This window comes from Biomphalaria glabrata, chromosome 6, assembly GCF_947242115.1.
Source record: "Biomphalaria glabrata chromosome 6, xgBioGlab47.1, whole genome shotgun sequence".
Classification (NCBI taxonomy): Eukaryota; Metazoa; Mollusca; class Gastropoda; family Planorbidae; genus Biomphalaria; species Biomphalaria glabrata.
In genome coordinates, this window is record NC_074716.1 from 28,983,825 (window position 1) to 29,003,242 (window position 19,418).

Here is a 19,418-nt window from a genome sequence, read left to right on the forward strand (position 1 = left end):
CTGACACTGCATTACTTTTGACGCTTCATAATTTTTAAACTTGAAAGCATTTAACTGAATTTAACAGAAGCGCCAGGCAATAGAGTAGCTAACCATGACTTGCTATCTGACCTGACCATTGTATGTGACTTGAAACTGGTTTGCTTTTTGTGTTATGGTATGCTTCTCTGTCATAACTCTAGTTCACAGAACCTTTCAGATGAAGTAGTTAAAAAGGAATCATTATAACAAATAAGAGTTTTTAATATATTGTTAGCTCTATAAGGGCTGATCAATCGACGTGTTTATACCATAAATCCAACAAGGTAATGACATGAACTAGACACAGACTTACAATTTTAGGTGTACGTTTAGATGCTTTTATTCAGACAATGTTAGGGACACTCAACAAAACTTGAACTGTCTGTAGTGTCAAGAATGTTTTACAACACAATTTATTACCAGAACAATTATAAATACACAAAAAAGTCACATTAAGGAACTGCATTGATCGGCCATATAAAATTAGGGTCTAGAATTAGAACAGAAAGTGTTTTCAATACATTTAGAAAACAAACATAAGCCTACGGTAAATAAGGCTTTATCAACGAGTTACAAGAATTTCCACAGTGTGTAGCCTTATAACCACCGAACATAAGGTAATCTGTAGAACTGAACATAAGGTAATCTGTAGAACTGAACATAAGGTAATCCGTAGAACTGAACATAAGGTAATCCGTAGAACAACATAAGGTAATCGGTAGAACTGAACATAAGGTAATCTGTTTCAATTCCTCACCAGAGCAACGTTTTGGCAGTGACTTCTTAACATGCATGACTAGATTGACCTAGGGACACGCATAAGACGTAGTCATTTTTTTTTTTTTTTAATGTTAATTAACGTCTGTATTTTATAAGATAACACTTGGATATAGTTAACTTATCCTTACCCAATCCAAGCATTGGTCAAAGATTACAACTGAACCAGAGAACCCCAATCTTTTAGTTGACATATATAGAGACTACAGCTGCAATGGTAGGTATGACTAGCAAAATCTGTTGTTTTGATGATGTCATTTGATCAATAGGCCTTTGGTTTTGTGAAATGACTCTTTTTATATATTACTTTTTCTAAATTACTTTCTTTTCCAGAATACTAAAAGAGATCAATAATGATAGGCCTACGTCAAATCTGCAACATTCCTCTAGATATAGCTCAAAATATTTTTAGTTATTTATCGAGTAAACAAGGATTTTTGCTTTTTTTTGTAAATTTACAGATCTTTGGTAGATCAAAACAACTTAAAAACAAGGTTACAAAAGACAGTTTGTGTGGAAACACAAACTTAAAATCGGCCCCCGAAGTGGTCCACCCAGGCAGGCTTCAATATTTTCAGAAAGAACATCCGAATGAAATTATATCAAAGACAAAGGAGAGATAAGAAAGGAGAAAGAAGGTTAACAGATCTTGTGTAGTGCCCCAACGGTCCCGCAGATCAAAGGATAGGTGAAAGTGAATGTAAAGTAGGATGTGAACCTGGCCTAACTAGTTCCCCTTTCAGACCTTGTGGTCTATAGAGCAAATGATGTAAAGTTCATCTGTTTTTGTGGCCTACGGTTAACGAGGGTGTCATGTAGTCAGCACAACGACCAACCGCCTTTACTTTTCCCCAACTAATGTCAGGTACCCATTAGAGCTGAGTGAACTCAGAGGCGCCCAAAGTTGAAAATCCCAGTCTTCACCAGGATTCGAACCCGGGACCACCGGTTCGGAAACCAAACGCTTTACCGCTCAGCCACCGCGCCTCCCCTGGACTAACTGATGTTTATAATTGATCTAATTGTTTTGAGAAAGTTCAATCTCTTACTGGAACGTAATAAAGAAAAAGGTCAGGAAAATGAAGTTTACAAGATTACTATTCGTGTTAAATTAGGTCTAACTTATAATGCATACTAATTAGCTTTTTCTCTTTAAAAACTGTTTGCATAACTGATTTTAAAAATTAGATTTTTCGCTTTCAGAAAAAAAAAGTAGCCGTTGCATCAGAACTTTGAATGGTCTAAAATAATGTGATGTCGGATTTTCAATATCTTTTCTAGTTTACGAGATCTAAATGGGACAGACGGACAGACATTTCGCACAAAACTAATAGCGTCTTTTCCCCTTTCGGGGGCCGCTAAACATTTCGCACAAAACCAATAGCGTCTTTTCCCCTTTCGGGGGCCGCTAAACATTTCGCACAAAACCGATAGCGTCTTTTCCCCTTTCGGGGGCCTCTAATAAATGTGTTTTTTTTAAACGAAAATTTGGTAGGCATACCAATGTTTTTGTTAAGTGCGATTTCGATTTTTAGCTTTCTCAATACGATATGATCATATAATTTGTCTGGAACAGTTTTTAAACAAGGCGGGGGGGGGGGGGGGGGGGGAGGGGGGCAGAGGCGGACTGGCTATATGGACATTTAGGCAAATGCCAGATGGGCTGGTACCCAAATGGGCCGCATCGATGCTACTTTGGCACATATCAAATACTTAAAGGTTTTATAATATTCTCTTATATAAATAATCTTTCACAGACTATAGGCCTACAGCAGGGGTTCTCAACCTGTGGGTCGCGACCATTTGCGAGGGGTCGCCTATTTGGGGGGGGGCTATTTTATTTTTCATCGGAAGTTTTATACATATATATATCATGGGCGTAGCCAGGATTTTTTTTTCGGGGGGGGGGGGATTCCCCCTCCCCGGACCCCCCCCCCCTTCCACGAAAAAAAATATTTATAATATGTATTTATGTGTGTGTGTGTGTGTGTGTGTACATAATCTTCATTACATTCTGACCCTTCATTATTTCGGTACACGTTTATTGTGTCCTACAATAGGTTCTTCCTGGAGCTAGTTTAAAAATTGTAGATTCCCCGCTACTGTTATTAAGGGGGTCTGGGGGAGCACTAGGAGCTCCCCCCAGCGTGGGGCGAAGCCCCACCACCGAGCACTATTTCTGGTATTGAAAGCCAACAATATGCCTATTTTGAGGTATCCCTGGTAGGGGTTTAAACTCAAAACCCCCTTGGTTGTGCTGGGGCAAGTGGTGGTTTAGTATTAAAATCTCACCTAAAATAAACAAAATCAAAGCAAAAAATCAGTCACTAAATTCCGATCCCCCCCCCCCCCGATTTCATTTCATCCCCCTCTGGCTAAGCCCATGATATATATATATATTTGATACGCTGTAGGATTGTACAAATTATTCAGATTATATTAGGCCTATTATTAAACAAATTATATAACGATCGTCAAGTATCAATAAAATAATTTTTCAACAAATGAAATGACTGTCCATTAAATGCGTCGTAACGCCATTACAGGATGAAACATTTCTATGGAGAAGATCTAATCACGTAGTGAAGAAAATTTAACACTAGCTAAATAACATTTACCTACGCCAATGAACGAAAAAGATTTTATGGTTGGGGGTCGCCGCCTAGTTAAAAATTGTATAATGGAGTCGCGGAGCTAAAAAGGTTGAGAACCGCTTCTCTACAGTGTAATACTGTTTTAATTTAAGACATTTTCCGAAATAATGTAATAGCCTCCATTTGTTGACAGTGCTACTAGTTGGCAGGGTTTCTGTCCAGGGCTTTAGCTAGAGAGGATTTGAGCCTCTCAAGCCCTCACTCAAATGGAGTTTGATGATGATGATGACTAGTAGACTTCATCCTTTTAGGGCTTACAGTACACACTTAGCGATTAAAAAGCAATATAAGGCCTATGTTTCTTATAAAAATATAGAGTTCACTGTATGCATTCATATCGATAATTATCAAACTTAATGATTTTGAGATCAGATAGACCTTGAAATGAATGCCCATCATATGGTATAGCATTTGTGGGCCGGATTGTATAGAAATGCCCGGGACGATTTTGACACCCAGTCCTCCTCTGGGTGGGGAGAAAGAAGTAGGAGGGAATATAAGTGAATATTACCTTGATTACTTTTTAAATGCATTTGTAAAAACAGAAAAAATAAGCTGAACGACCTGAATTCGAACTTGAGCAATATTAAGTTGGAGTACTAACCACTGTGCCACGCAAGTGCTTATGAAAATAGAAGGTTGTATTGTTATCTATTGTTAGTTTCAATCTTTTCTCTCTACAAAGTATAAAGGGAATTCAACTTTACCACAATATACATACACACCACAGTCAAGCACACTTTCTTTCCCTTGTTCGAGATACCAATCAAAATAATTAATTACCAATAGTTAATTGACTTATTAGTTAATTTAAAAAAAAAAATTATTCTTGTTTTATCAGGTAAAAGAAATAATTGTGCCAAATTTCAGCTTGAACCGAGATTGGGTGTGGGAGATAGAACGTGTACAAACTTTTGACCAGGCAAACAGAGTGAGTCATTATAGACCTAGCGATCTATGGGACAGATGATGTAAAGGTCATCTATTTCTGTGGCCCACTGTTGACACAGGGAAAACATTTTATTAAAAAAAAATATAATCATCTTAAAATTAAATTTGGTTTGGATATCTATATCTTCAGCAAACGTCATTGGAAATTACAGCATAGATTGACTAAAGATTTAAACAAATAAATAGACGTTTAGGGACATTATGAGAACCGTCTTTTGTAGAATTTAGTCTAGAATTCTGTATCACCAATCTTCTATACCTTATCTTTAGATTCAGTATTCTAGTCTACACTACTGTCTCCTAATGCTCAGAATCCTGGATCTATATCAATACACTGGAATGGTATATAGGAATAGGCCGACTTTGAGTTTTATACTTATGGTCGGGTGGGGCGTGGTAAAAAAAATATCTATTAATATTCATTAGTTATTAAAGCAAAGTAATCGCTCTTACAAAACGTTATTCTTTGCTACTTCTTATTTTGTCCAAGTGTTAATTTTCGACCTGGTCGTTCGGTACATGCTCTTGGCCGTTTTCTAGAGGTAGCACCTGCTTTGACATCTTGCCCAAACCTTACCTTGACGTCAAGACGACGTTTGAGCTTTAGAATGTATAATTGTTTTGTCTAATCTTACAAGTCAACGCTACCATGTATTAGAAGATTGAAAAAAAAAAGAACACCACAGATCATCATGTAACAATAGAAACAATATGAAACATCACAGATCTAACATTAACATCAAGAACTTGTAACATTTAAAATGTTCTGCTCATAAAGAGTTTTCAAGACCGACTCGAAATTTCGTGTCAGCTTTTGTGCGTAGCGAGTCGCAATGATGCTATCGTTCTCATATGTGTGGCAGTCCATTCTGTAGTCAGCAGCGCACTGTCTGTAGTGGTGCAAGTAGGCGAAGGAGGGGTCCACGTGAGCGGGGCGCCAGACTTCTTTGCTCTGTTTACTTATGTGATGAATTCCAACTTCAAAAACTCTCCAAGGGCAGAGCATCACCTTTGTCCTAATCTTAAAACAACAAAAAACAAACACATTTTAACATTTTAAAAACAAAGCTTATATTAAATGTCATTACATTAAAATTAACATTACTTACAAAAAATAACAAAGCTTTTTAAAAATGTAATTGTATTTATCATTTTGAATTAATCATGTAAATAATTTTTAAAACATCTACACTAAAAATTATAAATCTGTGCGAGTGGAAAAAGTTTTACAATTTCTTTCCGTTTAGCGCAATTATATTTTTTTAGCATGCTCATAGTAGTGTGGTCCAATCACTTGTGTGGTCTAGTTGAGGGAGGGCTACAGGTATTTGGGAGGTTTCCATAATGGCTTTTTAAAAATCAATTTTTAAGAAAAGTTGTTCGACTTAAATTCGAACTTAAGAACTCAGGCCTCCTCAAGCCGACACACTAATCACAGAGATAGCCAAGTGCTTATGAAAATAGAACGTTTATAGCTATCTGTTGTAAGTTTCCCATTTATAGCGCCCCCGAAAGGGGAAAAGATGCTATTAGTTTTGTGTGGCCTGTCTGTCCGTCCGTCTGTCCGTCCGTCTTGTTTAGATCTCAGAAACTAGACTAGAAGAGAAAATGAAAATCGGACATCATGATATTTTTGATAATCCATTTACAATGAAAAATTTCATTTCTATTTATATTAACACGCCTTGTCTTTATAATAAAAGATGTTTGGTGCATATTCATATCGGCCCTAATTATTATGTTTTAAATATAAACATTAATACATTCTATAACAGGCATTAATGGAACGGAGTCCACTTTATGCATACTAATTTTTAAATAGGTACAATGTGTACTTTTTACTATTCGGCCAACTTTTTGGTGGAGATATTCGACCGGAGCCGAATATGGCCGAATAGTGAAAAAAGGCCGAATATTTGACAGAAGTCGGAGCCGGAGCTACTATTCGGTATTGCAATATTTCTAAACTTTGAAAACTTAATACAGAAAAGATCGATTTTCCTAGATTCGGGGCGACTTCCCTTAAAACTTGAAAAAGAGTTACGTACATAACAATATATATATATATATCATGGGCGTAGCCAGGATTTTTTTTCGGGGAGGGTTTGGGGGGGGGGGCCTACCTACCCCCCCCCCCCCCCGCGGAAAAAAATTATATTTATATATATGTGTGTGTGTGTGTGTGTGTGTGTGTGTACATAATTAATTTTTATTACATTCTGACCTTTTGTTTATTTTAGACTCCCCGCCCTTGCTAGCAAGGGGTCTGGGGGAGTTCGCCGAGCACTGTTTCTGGTATTGAAAGCCAACAAAATGCATATTCTGGGGTATCTACAGCGCATTATCTTGCTATTCAAAAGTTTTATTTCAAAAACCTAATGTGCTATTCTTACTGACTTAGACCCTCCCGCGCCGTTGGGCGCATTTTCCGGCAAGCTGTTTCCGCAAGTCTTATTTTGCGTAATTCATTTTGTCGGAAAACATGTCCCGCAAAACCTCATGCGACGCTCTGTCACAACCTTACTAAGGATTCGACTCCCAGTTCGGCATATGATTTCTTTGATTTAGACCCGATCTCTATGACTGACTCCTAAAATCTGTCGTAGCCATCTTTGTTGAGACACATTTAATGATGTTCAATTTCGGCAGAAGACTATTCACACTTAATTAATGGAGCCCAAGCCACTGGTAGAAATGTGTAACCTTTCTTGACTACGCTCTTGGAATTAAATGCCTGTATTTCGCTTTAGATTTTATATCGAAAAGGAAAGTTTTTTCGTCAAATCATCTGTTGAGGGGTTTTAAACTAAAAAATCTCTGGGGTTTTTTTTTGTTTTGATTTAATTCAAAACCCCATTTAGCTACGATCATAGAAATTATCGACTGTAGTTTGCTTTAAAATAATATTGAAGAGAGAGGTTTTCAACTCTAAACGCTCTGTAGGGGAATTTTAATTAAACTCAAAACCATATGGAGGGGTTTTAAACTTTAAAGAAAAAGCCATCTGGAGGAGGGAGATTTAAACTCAAAACCCCTTTGGCTACGCTCATAGATTTTATAGTGTGTAATTTGCTATTTTTTTTTATATCGAAGAGGTACTTTTTAGCTTCAAACCCCAACTGGAAGGGGGAGTGGGGTTAAACTCAAAACCCCTTTGGCTACGCTCATAGATTTTATAGTGTGTAATTTGCTTTTTTTTTATATTGAAGAGGTACTTTTTAGCTTCAAACCCCAACTGGAAGGGGGAGAGGGGTTAAACTCAAACCCCCTTTGGCTACGCTCATAGAATTTTGAGTGTGTAATTTGCTTTTTTTCTATTGAAGATGGGGTTATCGTAAATTTTGGATGGGTTTTTTAAATCAAAATCTTCCTCAACTGTGCTGTTGGAATTTCGGGATTGTTGTTTGCATTTTTGTGTTTTGTTTTATAGAAGAGGGGGTTTTAACTGCAAAAACCTCTGGTAGGGGGTTTAAAATTCAAACCCCCCTGTAGGGGGTTTTAAACTCAAAGCCCCCTGGTAGAGGGATTTGTATCTCAAAACCCCCTGATAGTGGTTTTTAAAATCTCAAAACCCCCTGGTAGGGGGATTTAAACTCAAAACCCCCTGGTAGAGGGTTTTTAACTCAAAACTGCCTCGGCTGTGCTGTGGTAAGTGATGATTTAGTATTAAAATCTCACCTAAAATAAACAAAATGAAAGCAAAAATCAGTCACTTAATTCCGTCCCCCCCCCCCCTGTGGGGGGGGGGATTTCATTTCGGGGGGGGTTTGAACCCCAAGAACCCCCCCCCTGGCTACGCCCATGATATATATATATATATATAGGTCTGCTGTAATCTGATCATTATTGGATAAGAATTTGTTTCCGTTTTCCGTAAACTATATATTTATTGATGTCTATGATAGTACTAAAATAGGACGTAATTATCTATCTCAGGCCCATTACCTCACTTGCAGCTGGTAATATAAGTTCTTTACTAATACCAATACATTATGGATTTTGCCATCAATAATTTTTTTTTTGTACGAAGCACGAAGCACGTAATCCTGGTCGTCTTCTCTCTTAAACGCTAGGCTTAGAGTTTAGAAATACAAATGTGTAGTAACCAACGTCACAGATCACAGTTTTATTTTACATTAAACCTTGCGCGGATATCTTTACGTTAGACATGAAGCCCTTTTTTTTTTCCACGCACCCCCTGAATGATGCAGCGGATACCTAGTGGTCCGTATTGACCAATTTGGCAACCGCTTTTTAACTCTTTAACTCCGTAATTATTTTCCACAGTTCGATGGAATTATTTATTTTGCTCTATTGTGTTTCACTACCCTGTTATGATTAAGCTTCAATAACCTTTTTTTTATGTAATCAGAAAATGTTATATTAGGTATATAATTATAAAAGAATACATGCTCTTTTATATATCACAAATTAAAGTTTATGAAACCAATAATATATTTAAATTAATGAGGTCAAATCAACGTTGGTATCGTCAGTTAGGAGAGAAAGAGTTAAAACCAAGTCTTACGTGTTGTTCGAGCTATATAGTAAACTAAACATTCATATTTTGTCTGTCATTCAGAAAAAAAAGACCATTTTTAGGATCAAACACACGACATTGGCGTTAATTACAAATATTTTGCAGAACTTTCATTTCTATAATTTCCAAATATCTCCATTATTTCAATAAATTAAAAACAACATCTCCATAATATGTCAACCACAGACCTATATATTCTACCTAGACTGGAACTCACATTCCTCGTCCCATATGCTAGGACAAATTTTTACAAATACTCCTTCTTCCCTAGTGCTATTAGAGCATGGAATGGGTTGCCTGAGCTAGCCAGGAAAACCAGTGACTTGGCAGAATTTAAGTCATTGGTTAATATGCATGACTAAATGCATGACGCGTAGGACGTAATCATCTTCTTTTTTGAAGTAACGTCTGTATTATATAAGATAAGATGGAAAACGAAAACACATTCTTATTCGATAATGATTAGATCACAGGCCTATAAATATAGATTGTTATGTACGATACTCTTTTTTCAAGCTGTAAGGGAAGTCGCCCCGAATCTAGGGAAATCGATCTTTTCTGTCTTAGAAAACTAATGATCTTTATTTTTCTAGAAATAATGCGATACCATTTTGTGGATTTGAAATAGAATGGGTTATTCTTAATATAAATCACAAAACTATTGATTTACGCAAATCTATGCTATAAAGCCATTTTCTGTTAGTTTTCATTAATGTTAAAAAAATCCTAGATCGAAATAAATTCATGTCTTGTTGATTTTAGGTTGTACATTTAAATAGATTGATTACCTAGATTTTTCTAGATCTAGATTATGTTTCTAAAAATTGCAAAATGATAATTGTGAGACGAGAGTGCTCTTATTTTCGATGTTCAATTACATAAGCTAGGGCTTAAAAAAACAACCAACTTTATTTCTTAGAACTACTTTACAAAACAACGCCTTGTTTCCTTTTTTAACGACACTCTTCTCTGTAGTGTTAGAGTACTCCATGTCCAGTCTTGGTATACCACATATAGGTGAGTGATGTTAACCTTTTCTCCTTTTTTAAATACAACATACTTTTGTACCATTCTATATTCACACCAAGATGTAAACTTGTGTTCTGACCAACTTTTACTCAATTTGTTTTGTATTCCATGAAGAAAGTGTAGCTTATGTTACACAGTTTGTCTTTAGTCTTCCCACCTCCCGCCTTAAAAACATATTTAAAACAAGAAAATAAAAAAAAATAATTTTTTTTTTTAAATTTATGTTAGAAGTAATTGTATCAGTTAGTTTGGATCAGTCATGTATTTAAATTTTGTAAAACATCTACACTAACAATAATAAATCTATTCGATTACATTTTTTTTCACCAATTGTTTTTGTTTAGCTCATCTTTATGCTTTTAACTTTCCTTAATCCACCCAAGCTATTACACTAACCATTATACCAGAGAAGTACTTATGAAAATGGAAGGTTTTATAGTTGTTAGTTTCAAACTTGAAAGCAAAGTATAGAGGGGCCTAATTCAGCTTATACCACCTCATCAGTCTAGAACACTTTTTTTTTTACCTTATTCGATACCAAACAAAATAATTAATTATCAATAATTAATAAACTAATTGGTTATTTTTTTTAAAATTGATTTTTGTTTTGTCAGATAGAAAAAATAAGTGTGTAAAATTTCAGCGTGATTTGAGATTGAGTGTGGGAGAAATAACGTGTACAAACTTTTTACCAGACAGACGGACAGACAGACATAGTGAGTTGATATAAGCTTTGTAAAAAAAAAAACAACAACTATCTGCTGAGTGTATTTCTTACCTTACTTAGTTTTTGTGTCTTGACAGTGATGAGTGGCGTTAATAATTTGGAAGGGTAAGTGTTGAAACTCCCAGGGTTGTAGAAAGCACTTTGAAAACTATATCCACATTGGTCGTCCTGCAGAAACTGACCAAAGCTCTCCCTCCACGTGGTGGCGTCGGAGTGAGGAACGATAAACTCGTCCAGGTCGTTGAATGATACCAGGTCATGGCGAGACATTGTCCTGTATAGGCAGTCATTGTTCGACAGTAATTGACCATGATACCACACTAAATCGTCAGACATTTGGGAAGGCAACTTCCAAGGCAGCACGGTGATTTGATTTTGGCGAACATAAAAGAGCAACACGTCTTCTAGAGACTGGTGAAGACTGTAGTTGTAAAAATAAATATGATTGGCGCCTAAAAGCTTGGAGAGTTCGATAAACTCAATAAGCCTAAACACCGAAATGTCGCCAAATAGTGGCGACACACAAATAGCGAATGAAAGTTGTTTGGTTAATGTATCGAAAGAAAGAGAAACACTTTCCTGGCTTAATGAAGGCACAGAGCTGCTAGTGTGGCGGTATCTTAGAGATTCTTGCATGTCTCTAGTTTTATCTAAATACCACAACTTGTTTTGAGGAGGTCGAATTTTTAATAGGGGGATGGCTACTCGAGGTCCGAATTTGCTTAAAGAAACGACAACTGTTGCCAAGTTATCGGCTTTGGTTGTGTTCGGTACAATGCACGAATATATAAACCCACCGTATATCTTACCGTGGTTTTCACAAAGCTCATAGTACATAGCTTTACGTGTGGCAGTGCCGTTGAAATGGCAGTACACGCTCTGGAAACGAGACGAGCTCTTAGAGAACATCGCCAGAATACGAACAAATGCTGGGTCACCTCTGTCGTCCATGTAGGCAGAATAGACGAACGCTTCTTTCCCAAGTACAATAAAATCTCCCTTCGATGTACTTGCTTTGAACCCTTGCGTCCTCATGACGTGCATGGGCTGTAAGAAATCTTCGCGACGCCCAACGCCTAAAGCATCGATGGTATTGTTAGCGATAAAGCCGTTGTCAGAAAATTCTTCTTTGATGACCGGGAGACCAAAATCAATGTCCCTGATGGCTAGATTCGTCTGGTCAACGTTGACAATAAAGAGTAGGATGACCACCAAATACGTGAACAGGAACAGGGGTAATAGTTTCCTAAAAAACAGTCGCTGTATCACCACAATTTTAAACATCTCGAAGAGTGAGCATCAATAGTCTCATAAACAACTGTATAAAGGAACGAAGCTGAAACAGCTTTATACATAGCAGTTTAAAAACTGAACCAAATCAAAGGAAGTTACAATGGAGAGTTTTTTTGGGTATTTTTATACAAATCTTTTTGGCTAGCTGTAGGCCAGTGTCATCTTTCTCTTGTCCTTAATACACTTTTGAACCGTGAACTCCATTCTCGTAAGACTACGCCCATGTATACTTGTTGCAGCAATGTAATGTCACAGGAATGCAAGTTCTAAGAAACTGAAATAAGAAAAACAAAATCAGGCGCTTGTTGATTGAAAATACTTCATAACAACTAAGTCAAACTTATGATAGCGCTAAGTAGTTCAATCAAATCTAGAACTTAATTTGATTCTAACCTGTATCTGTCTGTGGCATTTTACGTCTCGAGAGACGATCTTTTCCCTTTGCAACTTCTAACCAGTATAAGTGTCAGGTAATGTACGTGTCAAGGTCTTATGGTTTGGATAAGTAAGTTATTCACAGCAAATTAAGTCTTCTTATCTTCTTATCTTATATAACAGACGTTACTTAAAAAAAGATTATTACTTTCTAAGCGTCATGCATTTAGTCATGCATATTAACCAATGACCTAAATTCTGCTAAGTCACTGGTTTTTCTGGCTAGCTCAGGCAACCCATTCCATGCTCTAATAGCACTAGGGAAGAAGGAGCTTGTGTAAAAATTTGTCTTAGCATATGGAACGAGGAATGTGTTTTTATCTTTGTGTCTTTCTGAGTATTTTATTAGATGTCCTTCAGTTGGTCAGACAAATCGTGAGAAACTTCTACGCTTCTCTTGATTGTCTGTCTTGATTCATCAATTTCATTAAACACTTTTTTCAAAACTTTTATCATCAACACACATTTTTGGAGACATGGTTTAACAATATCTCCACCTTATATATGTCAACAATATCTCCACCTTATATATGTCAACAAAATCTCCACCTTATATATGTCAACAAAATCTCCACCTTATATATGTCAACAAAATCTCCACCTTATATATGTCAACAAAATCTCCACCTTATATATGTCAACAAAATCTCCACCTTATATATGTCAACAAAATCTCCATCTTATATATGTCAACAAAATCTCCACCTTATATATGTCAACAAAATCTCAAACATGAAAACGAAGACTTATTGGATATTAAGGTGGAAGAACATTGTACAAATACATTTAGCATTAGATACCATTGGTTGATTTTGTACATTGGAATTGCATTTTTTTTTACATTTTATAACGGAATGGAAAATGTATAAAAAATTAAAGCTTCAACCGTTAGGGGAAAAAATTACTTAATGTCTTAAAACTATAAACTGAATAAGACTGGAGCTTCGGGCTAGTGAAGGTGGATTAAGGAATTTCAAACGAGATTTGGTGGGCCCCACAATTGCTATATTTCTCACACTATTATAAAGCTTCGGGAGATACTGCATTCCTCATTAATCTTCGGACTCGAAGACAAGCCTTAGTATTAGTATAGAGAAATGAACGTTTTATCATCAACAGGTCGTTCATAATTCACTTTTGACTTTCAGCTTGTAACGACATGTATTGAACGTTGGACTTGTACACTACGCGCGTGGGTTCTTGTCTCTGTCAGAGTTAGCTATTGTTTCATGCTAGCCATTTGTCCGCCAGAACTCAAGTTGAAATTTCCACTCGATTTAAAAAAAAACAAAAAAAAAAACAACAAATTTTGTCATCTGTTGTAAAACTGAGATTTGGGTAATAAGCAGGAAAATAGAGAATAAAAAATGAGGCATAATGGAGAGAGAGCGATGATTAGAAGAAAAATGGATGGAGAGAGAGAAGGAGAGAGAGGGGTTGGCAAAACGCAATCTTTATACAAGAGAAGACAAACTAATCAGCAGTGTAAATAAAGGGAGAGAATGAGTCCACGTAATAATAGAACTCTTGCATTTCTGGATTTTTTGTTTTGTTTTGTTTTTTTGGAAATCCATGGGAAGTGGGGTCTGATACGCGTTCTCCTCATCCGATGGAAACATTTTGTGATTCAGACCAGTGTGTGAGTTAGAAAACAAAGTGGGGGCCCTAATGGCCATGTTTGTGGTATTTAGGTCAATCTAGGCATCTGTTTCTTTGTCAATGGCGAGACGGTCGACATGTCCTGCAATGTGTGTCTTTCCGTTGCGTTCAGCAGTTTCCCGATCCATTGTGCTACAACCTGAACAACGAGAGGAAGGATACGCTAAGCGTGCAGACTACCCAGTGGCGTAACTAAGGGGGGGGGAGGGGGGGAGAATTTTAAAATCCCCCCGGGCCCCCACCTAGGGGGGGCCCCCAAATGGGTGTCCGAAATTTATTTGTAAATACATAAATTTAATATATTTGATTGACAAATAGTGTCAACGGGTGTCTTTTTTTTTCAACATTTATGGATTAAATTTATCACAAGGACTAAACCTAGATTTAGGTCTATTAGTACGTTGACTTTGTTGACATTTTAAAAATATTTTTTCCCACAGAAATCAAAGTTTTTTTTAAAGTTAGTTTTACATTTTAAACTTTGTTGCCAGGAATAAAACTGCATGATATACAGCGAATTCCAGGTATCTTGTTACCTTAACTAATAATAGATCTAAATGGCGAGTATTTTATGGCTACACTAATCAACCTTTAAGCAAAATTTACAGAATCGAGTATAACAGATCCAAAAGTTATTCTTAATAATGCTAGAATAGTCCATTATTCGGGTTTGGCGTCTATAATTTCAGAATTTATCTTCATACTCGAGTTATTACCCCTCTATTCATCTTTCCTCAATCCAATGGAAACTCTCTTTTTATTTCCATCTAATCCTTTTGCTTTCGCACAAAACATAAACTACCAACAATAACGTAATATCATATAATATTAGCACATCATTCCTTTTGAAGTTATTATCACACCCTTCTATTTAAAGTTCTTAAGAGTGATATCTACTAGCAAGGCCGGCCCTAGCATTTGCGGGGCCCTATGCGAAACGGATGTCAATATTATTTTTGTTTAATTAGAAAATAGGCATACTTTCGTCTTTGCAATAAATTTTTATCAAATAAAATCTCGCAATGCCACTTTTTATTTATAGGCACCCCAAAATGTCAATTTCGTCTATTGTTCAGGAGATTTGAATAAATAAAAAAAAAATTCAGGACTTTATCGTATATTTCGCCTTTTCGTGAGATTTCTTGGACGGCCTGAAAAATCAGGAGGTCGCGAAAACCCTGTTATTTTATATACGTTATAATGGTTTAATTTAATAATGTACACTTAGAATTAGCGCGGGTCCTATGAAAGCGCGGGCCCACTACGACCGCATAGGCTGCAGTGGCCTAAGGCCAGCCCTGTCTACTAGGAACTTTAACAATTCGTCCACTTCTGGTTGTCTTGACTGGCACAACAAGTTCTCTAGACGTTGGTCTATAACTGTCAGTTTCGTTTGTTTCAACAGTTTGCAGTTCATTGTCTCCATCGGTATAATAGTACCCAGAGATGTCTTCATCGAAACTCTTATTAAAAAAGCGTTGATTTCTTCTGTATGTTTTTCCGTTTGTCTTTATGATGTAAGATCTGGGTGCTGAATGTTTTTTTATGACAACTGCTTTCTGACATGTTTGACCTAGACGAACTCTCCGACAGAATAATCTTTAGGTAGTCTTGCTTTTGCATTGTATTTCACTTTTGCTTTTCATCTGTCGTTTTTTGAGTAATGTCTCTGCATTTTCAGCTACCGATGGTTTCAATAGTTTGGGATCAGTTGGAATGATTCCCTGAGTCTTCTACTCGTCAGCAGTTGTGATGGTGAATACGGCAGTCCGCTTATCGGAGTATTTCTATACTCGAGCATAACGAGATATGGATCTTTCCCACTTTTGTATGCTCTGAATCCTTTTGCTTGCGTAGAAAACATAAACAACCAACAATGACATAATACCATATAATATTAGCACAGAATCTTCTTCATGCAGTGGAAAATTAAGATTTTTTTGCCTATCTTGAATTCTGGTCAAAGCTCTTGCGCCCAATTACTATAGTTCAGAAGAAACTACAAAAGTCTGGACTGCATATACGGGAAGCTGCTAAAGAAATTAGCAAGATAATGCACTGTAGATACCTCAGAATATGCATTTTGTTGGCTTTCAATACCAGAAATAGTGCTCGGCGGTGGGGCTTCGCCCCGCGCTGGGGGAGCGCTGCGAGCTCCCCCAGTTCCCCTTGCTAGCAAGGGCGGGGAGTCTACAATAAACAATAAACGTCTTCCGAAAGGGTCAGAATGTAATAAAGATTAATTATGTACACACAAACACACACACATATATATTTTTTTTCTGCCGGGGGTGGGGGGGGGGCGGGGAGGAATCCCCCCAACCCCCCCCCCCACCCGAAAAAAAATCCTGGCTACGCCCATGATCAATGTAGTTGATGTTATAGGTGTCTTTGCTGCACAGAATTCACGACGTGAAGCGATATCAATTTAGATTTGTCGTATGTGCATTATTTAACTAATAAACAAATGTATTATTCATTAAAAGAGTCTTGATTACTTTTTGTTAAGTTTACTGATATACTGAACCAATTTGATTTGGGGCTTATATATTTTTGCGTACATTATCCCATGTCATATATCCAATGTCAAAATGCAAGGGGCCCCCAAAGAGGTCAATCCCCCCTGGCCCCCAAATCCCTAGTTACGCCCCTGAGACTACCAGGAAATGTTTTACAACATGTCCGTAGAGGAACAAGTAAGCTTGAAAAAAAAAACATCCGAAGTTAAAAATACCAGTCTTCACTAGGATTTGAACCCGGAACCCCCGGTTCGGAAGCCAACCGCTAACCACTTTTTTGTCTATTTATTTCAAACTTTCTCCCGATTTTCTTCTTTTCGTTTTCTAACGTTTTTTTCTTTAATCTCCATTATCTCGCCACCACATTTTTAAATATCGCTTTTTTTAGCGGCCCCCGAAAGGGGAAAAGACGCTATTAGTTTTGTGCGAAATGTCTGTCCGTCTGTCCGTCTGTCCGTCTGACCGTCTGTCTAAGAAAATAAAAAAAAATATAAAACAAGATTACAAAGACAGTTTGTGTGGAAACACAAACTCAAAATCGGCCCCCAAAGTGGTCCACCCAGGCAGGCTTCAATATTTTCAGAAAGAACATCCAAATGAAATTATATCAAAGACAAATGAGAGATAAGAATGGAGAAAGAAGGTTGACAGATCTTGTGTAGTACCCCAACGGTACAGCAGATCAAAGGACAGGTGCAAGTTAATGCAAAGTTAGATGTGAACCTGGCCTAACTAGTTCCCCTTTCAGACCTTGTGGTCTATAGGGCAGATGATGTAAAGTTCATCTGCTTTTGTGGCCTACGGTTAACGCGGGTGTCATGTAGCCAGCACAACGATCAACCGCCTTTACTTTTCCCCAACTAATATCAGGTACCCATTGAAGCTGTGTGGACTCAGAGGCGCCTAAGGATTCCGAAGTTGAAAATCCCAGTCTTCACCAGGATTCGAACCCGGGGCCCCCGGTTCAGAAGCCAAGCGCTTTACCGCTCAGCTACCGCGCCTCTCCTGGCCTAACTGAAATCTTATAATTGATGTAATTGTTTTGAAAAGGCTCAATCTCTTATTCAAATGCTAAAAAAAAAAAAAAAAAAAAAAAAAAATTTGCAATAAAGATAAAGTTTCGTGTTAAATTAGGTCTAACTTATAATGCATACTAATTAGCTTTTTCTCTTTAAAAAACTGCTTGCATAACTGATTTTAAAAATTAGATTTTTCGCTTTCAGAAAAAAAAAGTAGCCGTTGCATCAGAACTTTGAATGGTCTAAAATATTGTGATGTTGGATTTTCAATATCTTTTCTAGTTTACGAGATCTAAACGGGACGGACGGACAGACGGACAGACGGTCAGACGGGCAGACGGACAGACATTTCGCACAAAACTAATAGCGTCTTTTCCCCTTTCGGGGGCCGCTAAAAAAACAAAAATAAAAAAAGAGCAGATAACTGATTAACTTTTAGTGTGAATATCTCCAATAGTCTTTGTAATATGTACTCAGAGATAATTACGATATTTTTATGATGATTATTATTATTATTATGTTAGAAACGAAAGAGTGAGTATTCATTCTCAGGCTCTGCCAGGGTCAAGTTTCGTTAAAGAGAAACAAAATTCATCATAGTCCCTTTAACATTCGGGAGTTTTCTGGTGATGTGGCAGGTCTCAAGCTGTACCGCCCTCTGACAGTCGACGAGGATGTTCCTAGGAATGTTAAGGGCCTTGTATGTATTATTATTATTACTACTATTTAAAGCCGCTGTTTTCCTTCTTTGTTTTTCCAACGCAAGTGAACCCAATGTTTTACATAACGCTATGATACGCCCATGGCTCTGTCCTTGATTGCATCTAAGTGTCAATATTTTAGAAAAGTACCTCAATGATTGCAGCTCTCATCCAATGATTGATGCCCCCAAACGTCACATTGTCACAGCCCCGGCGAAAGTCTCTGGTACTTCATACTCGATGTCAAAGACAAGATTCGATTTCTCAACAAGGCGGATATTACAGGGGGGAACTCCATCTTATGGTGACAGGACACGCCTCCAGCAGACTGAAGTAGTCATCAAGTGCTATGATTGGACTCAATTTGTTCCCCGTGGCTGGACCGCTAGACCATTATAGACCATTTAATGGTTGTGTGGAGAAGTGATTCTCGTGAACAATATAATGTTACTAATTGAAAAGTCTTAGCATCTATCTATCTATCTATCTATCTATCTATCTATCTATCTATCTATCTATCTATCTATCTATCTATCTATCTATCTATCTATCTATCTATCTATCTATCTATCTATCTATCTATCTATCTATCTATCTATCTATCTATCTATCTATCAATCTATCTATCTGTCTATCTATCAATCTATCTATCTATCTATCTATCTATCTATCTATCTATCTATCTATCTATCTATCTATCTATCTATCTATCAATCTGTCTATCTATCTATCTATCTATCTATGTTTCTTGATGAGTCCATTCATTTTACTGTCTCTGTTTGTTGTTTTTGTTTTACAGAATCCTCTAGTTTCCCATTTAGTGTAACTATCCACCCAAGTTTCTTTTAGTTACAATAATTTGGTTGTAGAAATTTGTTACAAGAGACTTTGCTAAATTCTGTAATTCAGAACATCAAAGTCCAGTCCAAGTTCATATCTTGTGTGATACTCATTCATGATGGTACTTGTTCTAAGAGTTTCAGGATGTCACGCCTCAAGCCTCTAGGAAGACAACAAATGAAATCGTTCAGCCCTGAGGCTGAAGACAACATTAAGTTATCGTGTGTCTGGCCGTGCAGAAATATTCCATTTA

At 37.0% G+C, this 19,418-nt stretch overlaps 1 protein-coding gene across 2 annotated transcripts in view; it reads right to left on the reverse strand.

Annotated features, from left to right (window-relative positions):
• Window positions 1-336: 336 nt before the first annotated feature.
• The window catches only part of LOC106050598 (beta-1,4-galactosyltransferase galt-1-like), a 91,322-nt gene continuing 72,240 nt past the window's right edge, over window positions 337-19,418 (reverse strand). For both annotated transcript variants that reach the window (XM_013205615.2, XM_013205613.2), the window contains 2 exons: window positions 10,751-12,266; window positions 337-5,424 (listed from right to left, as the gene is read on the reverse strand). In XM_013205615.2, coding sequence (XP_013061069.2) covers window positions 5,143-5,424; window positions 10,751-11,983 — 1,515 coding nt within the window. In that variant the 5' untranslated portion in view covers window positions 11,984-12,266 and the 3' untranslated portion in view covers window positions 337-5,142. The remainder of the gene's footprint in view (window positions 5,425-10,750; window positions 12,267-19,418) is intronic.